The sequence below is a fragment of the Tupaia chinensis genome, unplaced genomic scaffold, assembly GCF_000334495.1.
Source record: "Tupaia chinensis unplaced genomic scaffold, TupChi_1.0 Scaffold149383_1, whole genome shotgun sequence".
NCBI classification, from domain to species: domain Eukaryota; kingdom Metazoa; phylum Chordata; class Mammalia; order Scandentia; family Tupaiidae; genus Tupaia; species Tupaia belangeri.
In genome coordinates, this window is record NW_006209227.1 from 2,326,524 (window position 1) to 2,338,086 (window position 11,563).

General features: G+C 45.9%; 1 protein-coding gene across 1 annotated transcript in view; it reads left to right on the top strand.

Annotated features, from left to right (window-relative positions):
• Positions 1–11,563, top strand: part of GIGYF2 (GRB10 interacting GYF protein 2) — a gene marked incomplete at its 3' end in the record, with an annotated part of 181,145 nt that extends 169,582 nt beyond the window's left edge. Inside the window, 6 exon segments of the mRNA XM_027769362.1 lie at positions 3–26; positions 5,285–5,419; positions 8,124–8,342; positions 8,457–8,662; positions 9,779–9,933; positions 11,441–11,563. Coding sequence (XP_027625163.1) covers positions 3–26; positions 5,285–5,419; positions 8,124–8,342; positions 8,457–8,662; positions 9,779–9,933; positions 11,441–11,563 — 862 coding nt within the window.

The following is an 11,563-nucleotide window of genomic DNA, read 5'->3' on the forward strand; positions in this document are numbered from 1 at the left end:
AGCACCAGCAGCTGGCGCAGATGAAGGTAGAGCCTCGACTGCAGACACGGCTACTGGCCGGCATTTTCTGGGTAGCGAGGTGCTGGCAGGGCCAGTAGTAAGAAAAGCGTACTTTCTTTCACAGTGCATATTATTACTTCAGATTTATTGGTTTCCAACACAATGTAAGAATTCATGTACTTCGTGTTAGGCGCTTTTATCGAGAGAGGAGTAAACAGAAGAGGCTAGGACATGAGCAGGATGCGGGTGGTTGACGTGTCCATCTGTTTGGCTGCTAAGTTGAATGTGACGCGCTGTAAACCGTGGTATGCTTGTTCTGTACCAGTGCCGCATTGCTGAGGCAAAGGTAAGTGAGGCCGGCAGTTGCCGTGAGAGAGCAGACTTTTGAGGGTGGTAGGCATAAGCATTTGGATATGCAAATGGAGCCAGACTATAGGGCTGGAAACAGCTTGCCATCAGGGGAGGAGGTGGTCATTGAAAACTGGATTAAGAGACGATGTGTGCAAAGTGTTGTAGGAGAATTCACAGTGTTATTTGAAACAAGGAGAAAGTGAAGACCAGGAGCCCAGTAAGGCGGTATGAGGGTGGTGAGGGTGACTAGAAAGGACCAGTGGAAGAGGACTGGCCTGGTGGCAGTCAGCAAGACTTAGTGACTGGCTGGATCTGAGAGACACAGGCAGAAGCCAGGGGGTTAGAGAGTAAGCCTTCTGTGACTGGGAAGACAGTGGAGCTGTTGAGATTAGAGTGGTCAGGAAGGGAGGAGCAGATTTATGGCCGGTTCTGCGTACCTTCATGCTGGATCTGCAATGAGCAGTTAGTGTCTCCTGTGTCAAGGAGTTTATGGGTAAAGACATTTAAAGAAGAAATTAGAATACAGTATGGTGAGCATATTGGGAGAAGTGGCCTTAACACAGTAGGTCTCAGAGTATGGCCACCTGGGAGCTTGTTAGGCGTGTGACTTCTCAGGCCCCACCCCAGTTATACTGAGCGGGAGGAGCCCAGCAACTGTTAAATAAACCTTCCGGGGATTCTAATGCTCAATAAAATGTGAGAACCACTTGTCCGTCTTTGTAGTTTGGAAAGGTTTCCTGAAAAAAGGGTAACATCCAAACTGAGTTTTTGGTGATAGAAAACCTTGCTAAAAAGTTAAGGAGGCAGTTTTGGGAATGGGGGTTAGGAGAGGGGTGATCAGAAACATGAGGTTAAAAAACACAGTGGTAAGAATCTTAGTCTATTTTCCATTGCTGTAACAACACCCAATACTGGGTAATTTATAAAGAAAAGGAATTTATTTCTCATAGTTCTAGAGGCTGGGACTTCCAGGGGCATGGTGTTAACATTTGCTTGGCATCTGGTAAGGGCCTTCCTTCTGCAGCATGACAGGGCAGTAGGCGTCACGGAGCCAGGGGCAAGTGCACACGGGAGAGGCCACGAGAGCAGGCTGAGCTCGGTTTTACAGTACCCTGCCCTCTTAGCACCCCCACAGGAATGTCATTAATCCAGTAATCCACTCACTGGGCGGAAGGAGGGGATTCCCAACACATGAGCCTCCAGGGGCACATTCAACCACAGCAGGCCTTTGGGGGATTTATAAAGCAGGGTACTGTTTACCTGAGCAGGAGGTACGATGTATGTCCTCAAAGAATGAGTTCAGAGGTGTTCCTTCTATCGTTTCAATGTTTGTAAGGAATCGATACTGATTACACGTTTGGTAAAATTTAGGAGCGAAGCCATCAGGGCCTGAGCTGTTCTTTATGCACTTTTTGGATTACCGGTTCAGTCTCTTCTATTTGTAGTTTTTGTTTTAGGGTGCTTGTGCAAACCAAAGATGGGGAAAGAGAAAGGGAAAAATCACCCTCTAGGGGAGGTGGCTGTGTCGCAGTCCCTTCTGTTTTCCTTTAGGATTTTGGGAATGCATTACACGTGCACACGGTGTGCATTTTAGGCCGCCAGGTGTAGGACTCACACTGTGCAGTCAGCCATCTGGGACCCTGCTGCCTTAACCTCCGCACCACCTGCTGGCCCTCGGTGTCTTCTTACAAGTATGTTTAGATGGTCTTTTTCTTGACTTAGTTTTGATAGTTTGTCTCTTTCTTGAAATTTGCCCATTTTTTGAGGTTTTTATTTTCCATGAAAGACAGATAGCTGAAGCAGCCACACCCAGCAGGGTCTTCACACTGTGACCACCTCCAGTGTCAGCCAGCCCAGCTTGTAGGTGTGCTCACTTGTATCTTGCATGCTCAGGGAGGTCTTGGGCACCCAGGAAGTTTCCCACAGGGGTCTAGTGGCATTGCGGGTGTACCACCGCCCGTCCCCTCTTTGATTTCTGACTATAGTGATCTGAGTCTTTTTTCTTGGTCAGTCTAGCCAGGTCAGTTATCTTTTCAATATACCAGTTATTGACTTCATTCTGTTGTTTTTCTATTTTCTATTTTATTAATTATTTCTCTAATTTTACTATTTCTTCACCTCCACCCTTATGTCATTGCCAGAGGGCACATGCACTTGCCAAAGGTTCAGGGAGGCAGAGAGAGGGAGCCAGAGAAAGCACACCCTGGACCCTTCTTTCTTTGTTTGTTATTGGTATTTTGTGAAGTTTATTTATATCTTCCATGAATGAAAGAGTGCGAGCATACATGAGCATATGTGCACTCCCGGCAGGTGCTTGCTGCTGTGGTTCACCCCCAGCCTCAGCCAACCCTACGTTGTAGGCACAAGCGTGCCATGGGGGCCTCGTGTACTCCGGGAGGTCTTCGGATACTGACCTGGAACCTCCCCAGGTGGGTCAGCCTCCCAGATCATAGACCTTACTGGACAGCACTCTCCAACGTCTCTTTCTTTCTTTCTTTTTTTTAAATTTGTTAGAGGGTGCTATATGCTCACCAGAGGAGAGGGGCAGAGAAAAGGTGAGATGGCATCCCCTAATGGGGGATGATCACACCGCAGTCCCTTCTCCACTTCTCCCTGCCCCTGGGGTTTGGGGCATGCACACGTGTGCCTAGTGTGTTTTTCCAGCTGCTGTTAAGACTGTGTAGTTGGCCGTGTGGGATCCAGGCTCCTTAACCACTATGCCACTAGCTGGCCCTGTTTATTGGTTTTTAACAAAAAAGTATAAAGGGTAAAACAATTTTTTTTTCATTTTAAAAAATAGCAAAAAGTTTATAGAATAGGGACAGATACAAAGAAAGAAAATGATAGCAGTGCAGTGTGTCTTAAGCTAAGTGTTATTACAAAATTATCAAAGTTTTTTTTTAATGGCTTTTTGCTTTAGGGTGTGTGTTCTTGCCAGGGAGAAAGAGAGAGAGAGATAGAAACAGAGATAGTAATAGGGAAAGTGAGAAATCTCCCCCCAAGGTCTGGGACTTAACTGCAGTCGGCCATGTGGGAGTCTAGTGACATAACCACCATGCCACCTGCTGGCCCTAAGAATCAAAGTTTTAAGAAACTAAAAAGCTTACAAAATAAGGTTAATTTATTATTATTATTGCCATAGGGTGCATATGCTTTCTGGAGAGAGGCAGAGGGAAAGTGAGAAGTCACCCCCAGGGAAGGTGGCCACCATGCAGTCCTCTACCATTCTCCTTCTGAGATTTGGGCGCACATGCACATGCACTCTGTGTGATCTTCCAGCTTCTGGGTCTGGGACTCGAACCTCAGTCAGCTGGCCATATGAGAGTCTAGCACCTTTACCACCATGCCACCTGCTCCCCCAAGGTTAATTTATTACTGAAGAAAGAAAAGTGTTTTTTCTGTGTGTGTGTGTAAATTTATTGTAGCCCAAGTGTACACGGTTGACAAAGTCTGCAGCAATTTCCTAGACCTTCACATTCACTCACCACTCAACTCACTGACTAACCCCCAGCAACTTCCAGGCCTGCAGACTCCATTCAAGGGACATGCCCTGTATAGGTGGTCCACCTTATTGTGTTTATTTTAAAGTCTAGTTTGTATGATAACAGTGTAGCAAATCCTGCTTTCTTGTGGTTGCTGTTTGCCTGATATATCCTCTCAGCCTTCTGGCTGAGGTTCCCCTGAAGAGGGCTTGGGATGGCTACATGGTGACACATTCACTAGGATTTTACAACTGTCTGTAGTTGCTGGAAGATGGGCCACATCAGAATGACAATGATTTTCTTTTTAAGAATTATTTTATTTAATTTTTATTATGTATTTTATCTTTATTTGACCAGAGAAGGACAGGGAGAGAGAGAAAGTGACAAAGCAAGCCTCCAGATCCAGGACTTGAACCACAGTCAGCCATGTGGGAGTCCAATGCCCTTAGCTACTATGCCACCTGCCAGCGCCCACCTTCGGATCTTCTGGTTCTTTAGGTGGAAGAGCCAGGTCCGGCATGTTTTCATAGTCTCCCCAGGTGGTGCTGCCAGGTCTGCTCTATCTCAATAGCACCTTCCATGTGTGTCACTTCTCATGGGAAAGAAGAATGAGTTTTTGCTCAGTTTTGCTTTCTTTCTCCCACCGCCCCTGCCCCACGCTCCTTGTTTCAGTTGGCTTCTCTTTAACTCCTCCCCTACCCCAGCACAGATGCATTTTGAGAGAAATGCCCCACGACTGTCATACTGGCCAGAACAGTTCAAGGGTCAGTTACATCTGTCAGTATTGAGGACGTGCATTTGGAGAGCTGTTTGACAGTGCTGGGTCCAGGACTCGAACCAGTTATACCCTTTTTCTGTTAGACTCACTCTTAAGAGATTTCTGATGCAGATCCATTCTATTCTGTGACTGGCATTTTATTTGTTTTAATCTGTGCTTATGTATTTATTAAATGTACTTTGAAAGTTGTTTAAAAGCTTTTGTTTTTGTTTTTGTTTCAAGTGTATCTTTTTCTGGCCAAGAAAAGCAAGAGATTCTCTTGTAATAATCAAGCTCTGAGAAGATTATCCAGGACCCCAATAGTCATGCTTTGTTTTGTTGGTTGTTTTAACCCTGGGAGTAGCCCTCCAGCCCATCCAGGGATGCTTTTAGGCACTGCTTTCTCTTTGTGGACGTTTGTCACCGTGTGTGGTGGTGGTGCAGGGGCAGTGCATTTGCCGTCTCTGAATGGTAGATCAGATCCAAGTGGAAGAGTATTTTAGGTTCTCTTAAACTTAGGTTTGGGGCAGTGACATAAACTCTAGCACAGGAGGCAAACCTACAGCGAGTGTAGGACAGAGAATGGGCGGGACGTTGTCAGTGGAGTGGGAGAAGCGCCGGTGCCCTGGCTGTCCGCCTGCGGTTTTGCTTACGTTTCTTACCCATGAACTCTCTGCCTTCCTTTTTTCCTTAGCTTCCCTCTTCTTCAACGTGGGGCCAACAGTCCAGCACGACAGCCTGCCAGGCCCAGGCCACGCTGTCCTTGGCTGAGATCCAAAAGCTGGAAGAAGAGCGAGAACGGCAGCTTCGAGAAGAGGTGCGCTTTAAAGTACGAGTGCTCTAGTCATACGCTCTAGGGACCGAGCACAGTTACCTCGGTGGGTCGGAGTCGGGGCTTGTTAGTGAACTCTGTAGCTTCTACTCTGGTCACCTGAGGGCACATGAGGCGCCTGACAGGAGTAACATTAAGATTTGGGTAATGTAAATGTTTGATTTCCTTAAACATTTTACGATTGCCTTTGAGACTGGCTCATAAATAGAATGGTGGGTGAGGTCTGCAAACACACCCCATGGTAAATTCGGTGTTCAGAGTACAGCATATCTTTCTCTCTAAGGGGTGTTGGGTTCTATGACTAGCCTGTAAAACTTACAGTAGTGACAGAGCTGCAATACCTCTGCTTTTAAGTCTAGCGTTGTCATCAGAGTAGGAAGGACACAGCAGTGAAAGCAGTGAGAGGGAAGGAGTAACAGCTTTCTCAGGAGAAAATAACTCATGGTTTGGCTCAGCATGCCATTAGAGGCCTCATCAGAGCATATCGGGGTGGGGAGTGTCACCAAGAAGCTCTTGGACAATGTGTATTATGGAAAATTATACATGGATTTCACTTTTCTACCAAAATAAACTCAGTTATATTCCATTTCCATCAACTCTTTGAAGTCCTTACTTATTTACTAAGTACCATTCCCCTCTTATTAACTCAGTTATAGTTTGAGGATACAGCTGAGTCTACAACAGACAAGCTGTTCTGTTCTCATGAAGCTCACAGTTTAGTTGAAGAGAGATGGATAGTCAATCAAATTGGGTAACACATGGCATATTCGAGGATAGTAAGTGCTAGTGACAAGAGTGATTAGGGCATGGGGTAGTAAGAGCGTTTTGTGTGGAGAATAGTATTGGTGATGGTGTGTTGCTGATTATTTATTTTCGTTTTTGATACAGTGTGTGTGCTCACCACAGAGAGACAGTGAGAGACAAAGTGAGAAGTCACCCCCCCAGAGTGGATAGCCACTCCACAATCCCTTCTCCATTTTTCTCCTGGAATCCTGGGCATGCACATATATGTAGCTGGTGTGATTTTCAAGCCACCGGGTCCGAGGCTCAAACTGCAATTGGCCATGTGGAAGTCCAGCGTCTTAACCACCATACCACCTATTGACCCCAGTCTCACCTTTGTTTATTTGTTTGTTTGTTTAAGAATTCTTGATTTAATTTTATTTATTATTATTATTTTAAAAATTTTTTGAGAGATTTTTGCTATAGGGCGCATGTGCTCGCCCAGAGAAAGAGAGAGCGAGAAATCACCCCCTGGGGGGATGGCCACACCACAGTCCCTTCTCCATTCTTCTCTCAGGATCATGGGCACACACGCACACGCACCTGGCATGAGTTTAAGCCACTGGGTCCGGGACTCAAACCGTGGTCGACTACATGGGAGTCCAGCGATATAGCCATTATGCCAACTGCTAGTCCCTATTATTATTATTTTAAAATTTGACCAGAGAAAGAGAGCAGGAAAGTGAAAAAGCAAGTTACCAGACCTGGGACTCGAATCGAGGTTGACCATGTGGGGAATCCCATGCCCTAACCCCCATGCCACATGTTGGCCCCAGGCCCCCCCTTCTAGTAACATAGTTCAATTCAGTTTCCACCCTATAATACTGTCAGAATAGCACCCTGTTTTAAACACATGCAGTTTTGGAGACGTATTCAAATCAGCGCAGGTAGTGTGGTTTGGGAAGGCCTCTCTGAAATGTGACATAGTGAAGTGATGAACAACCTGGTTTATGTGGATATGATCTGAGACAGATGAGTTTCCCAGGGAATGTAAGTGGTTGGTTTTCGGTCTGGGTTGTGTGGCTCATCGAAAGACGAGAGCTATGGATACATAGCAGAAGTGAGAGTTGTGCATACGTATTTACCATATAGAGTGCACGAAGACATCTAGTTCTCTTGGGCTGGCCTCACAGTGCAGCGATTAAGTGCAGTGCATAGGGAGCTGGATCTCAGGCCCGCCAGGTTCAAATCCCACAGAGGCTTGATAAACATGCTGGGTACATATGTGTGTATGCCCCAAATCCTGATGGGACAGAGAAGTGGAGGGAAAAGGATTGGGTCCCATTTTGCTTTCTCACTCTCTGTCTTTCTCTCTCTCTGGCAAGCACATGTACCCTCTGGCACTAAAACAAACAAAAAAAAAATATGTATTCCCTGTGATTTTGCTACAACTTTAGGCATTAAACTTGTGTTTTATTTCTATGCTTAATATAAAAGCCTACTTAGTTTTTGAGAAATAATTCTGCATTTGATCATTTGTTCTCTTCTTAGTATCTCGAGCAATTTACATCTTTATTTGTGGCAAAAAGTTAACCCTGTGGGGACCAGCAGATGGCATAATGGTTACGTCGCTAGACTTCCACGTAGTCAACTGTGGTTCGAGTCCTGAACCTGGTGACTTAAAACTGAGGCCAGGCGCATGTGTGTGCCTGCGTGCCCAAAATTCTGAGAGGAGAATGGAGAAGGGACTGCGGCGTGACCATCCCTCGGGGGTAGCGGGTTGGGGTGATGTCTTGCTTTCTGTCTCTCCTGGCAAGCGCATGCGTCCTAAAGCAAAAATCTCTATTTAAAAAAAAAAAAAAATTCACCCTGTCAATTTTCTATAGCTACTGCATGTTTGCCTTCTTCTCATATGGGATGTTACTAACTGCTGTTTCAAAGCAAGACTCTTAAGCTGGCTTCTGTTTCTGTGCAATAGCAAAGGCGCCAGCAGAGGGAGCTGATGAAAGCTCTGCAGCAGCAGCAGCAGCAGCAGCAGCAGCAAAAACTGACAGGCTGGGGGAACGTCAGCAAACCAGCAGGTACCACGAAATCTCTTCTGGAGATCCAGCAGGAGGAGGCCAGGCAGATGCAGAAGCAGCAGCAGCAGCAGCAGCAGCAGCAGCAGCAGCAGCCAAACAGAGCCCGGAGTAACACGGTGCGTTCATTTGCCCATGCCGCCGCTGTCAGGCTGGTGTCACCGTCTTTCCTGACTCTGTGGGCTCTCTTGTTAATGTTATCAGCCATGATCATTTTTCTCTTTCTCCAACAGCATTCCAACTTGCACACCAGCATTGGGACTTCTGTTTGGGGCTCTATAAATACTGGCCCTCCTAACCAGTGGGCATCTGACCTAGTCAGTAGTATCTGGAGTAATGCTGACACTAAAAACTCCAACATGGGATTCTGGGATGATGCAGTGAAAGAAGTGGGACCTAGGAATTCGTCAAATAAAAATAAAAACAACGCCAGTCTCAGGTAGGGCTCAAAATTATCACATTGTGCACCTAGGTTCGCTGGGAGATGGGAATGGGGGAAGCGGGAGGTTGAAGGGCAGGGAGAGGTAGGTAGGTAGTTACCGTTATCTGTGTCCCGCCACACGTAGTCATAATTAGGTGATGGCTTTCTTCCCCACAGAACACGTTCGTGGAGTCCTAGGGGCTCCTCTCACTGCAGGGCACTTAACCTGGTGCCTCTCACCTAGTGACCACTTAGTAGATGTTAGGAATAGCATAATGCTATAGAGCAGGTTTGTTACTGAACATTTTCCCAAGATGCTCTCTAGATATCTTAGCATTTCTTTCTAGACTTATACTCTGAAGTCACTTATACTATGATGAGTTAGAAGTACAAGCCTGTGTATTCTTATGATAAGTTAGTTACATTTCGCCTTCATCTTTCTTTCCTGTGTGCAGTGTTGTCGAACGGGCATGGGTTTCATGGTTAAATGTATGAGCTCAAATCCCAGCGCTGCCCCTTTTAGCTGTGTGACCTTGGGCAAGAGGGAGCCTCTTTGGGCCTCAGTTTCCTCATCGGTAAAATGAAGATAATGACAGCTTCACGGGTCAGCCGTAGAGACGAAGCCAGTACACGTGAAGTAGCTGCTCAAGTGCCTGGCACATAGTAACTCCTTAATCTGTGGTGGTGTTGTCGGTCGTTTCCCGCCTGTGGGCCTTACGTTCTGTCAACAGGACGACATCTATCTGTCGAGCATCTTTGCCGGGCACCGTGCTCTGGGCTTTTGTGTAGTATCTTCAGTCCTTACAGTAACCTGAAGAGGGACTAGTGTTGTTTTATAGATGAGGAAACTGAGGCTCAGTAAAATTAACAACTTAGCCTAAGCACACATAGGGCAATTTTACCATTTTCTCTAAATAGTAGCCCTGTTCTCACAAACTAGATCTTGTAGCTGAGGGTAGGTCTTCAGTGGGGGTGTCCAATCCAAATATTTGAATTTTTTTCTTTTTTGGAGTCAAACATTTGATTACTGGATAGCATCCAGTGTTGCTAAGACGTTATCTATTTATGGTATTATAGTGTAATCATATAGTTCAGTTTCCGGGAATATAATATCACCCTGTTGTTTTGCTTTAGTAAATCTGTAGGTGTGTCTAACCGGCAGAATAAGAAAGTAGAAGAAGAAGAAAAGTTGCTGAAGCTCTTTCAGGGAGTAAATAAAGCCCAAGATGGATTTACCCAGTGGTGTGAACAGATGCTTCATGCCCTTAATACGGCAAATAACTTGGATGGTAAGAACTGGGGAGGGAAACTCAGCATGTGAAATGACAGAGCAGGACCCACGGGCGTTGGCAGAGAGGAGCAATGGCCAGAACTCAGGACATGCAATCTATGGGGCCAAGTTCTGGGCCTGTCCTAAGAACCTGACTCTATGATAGTCTCATGAGAAAGGTCCTAGCCTGCGGCATTCAAATATGTTTTCGGTGGTTGCTGTCTTGGGCTGCCTTACTAAGGTACAGGGCAGAGGAAGTCATCGTTCCGTACAGCTCACTGAATGGGGGACATCGCCAGTTGTATCAAGGTCACAAGACGGTAACTGTCCTGGTTGGGATAACGGTCAGCCTGAGCAGGAGCAGGCGGAGGTTTTGTGACATTGTCCTTCTACCTTTGGGCAGGGATGGAGTCATGATAGAGCAGGTTGACTGTGTGTGGGGTCAACTGTTAGGTTGTTGGGAAAGTTTTGACTTTTTTTTTTGTTTGTCCATGCAAAAATGTGTCTTGCCTTTCCCGACAACCCACTAGGAGCAGTGGACAGAAGTGAGAGGTTTTGGCCCCCGTGAAGAAAAACATGCTCATAGGTAGTGGTTTACACAAAGAACTACCAGCTTAGATGGAAGTGAGTTCTCTTTCTCACCCCTACGTGTTTGAACAGAGACCAGGAGTCTCGTCACTGATAGACTAAGCTGAACCACTCCGCTCTGCTGTCTGAAGCAGAGGAGTTGGTGAAAACAGCGGTAAAGGCGTTCAGAGTCCTGTGCAGCACTGGGACACCTGGTGGCCTGCACGTCCAGGGGCAGCAGTTAGGAGTGGCAGCAGTCACTACCATCCATTAAGCACCTACCATGTGCGAGGCACTCTGGGGCTAACGCATGCTATCCCAGTTACTTACTGTGCAGTGGTTTTATCCAAGGTAGGTGGTGCTATCCCTGTTTTATAAATTAGGAAACAGAGGCTCAGGATGGTTGAGTAACTCTTCAAGGTCACACAGCCGGCAAATTTCAGAGTCAGCTTTTCAACCCATGTCTGTCTACCTGGTACTTACGCTTTCTCCCCTATCCACACTGCGTGAATTTGGTTTCTTTCTCAGTGGATTGAAAGATCTAGGAGTATAGCACTGTATTGTTAGTGTCCTTTGTGGTGCCTGGCGCATGTCATAGCACTAAGTAAATATTAAGGAAAGAAAGAAAGAAATCTCTGAATTCAGTCTCTGGCATGTAATTTAATTATCGTAATGTTTAATTTCAACCAAAATGGCATTTAGTGAAATTAAGTATGTATGATGTGTCTTTGTTCTATGCTGTACTATTTCATATCAATTTGGCCATCATGATAGTGATTTTTTCATTCTACAGGATAGATTAAAGCATATTTAGCACGATAGCCATAGACCCCTCAAGGTTCTGTCGTTAACATCTGTGGTAGGTGTGACAATACATTAAAAATGGAAAACAGGTGTTTCATCTGTGGTACTTCACTATTTCACGGTTACTCTGTGTCTTCTCCCCTCCCATATTGCAGTTCCCACGTTTGTTTCTTTCCTGAAAGAAGTAGAATCTCCGTATGAGGTCCATGATTATATCAAGGCCTACTTGGGAGATACTTCTGAGGCCAAGGAGTTTGCCAAGCAGTTCCTTGAGCGTC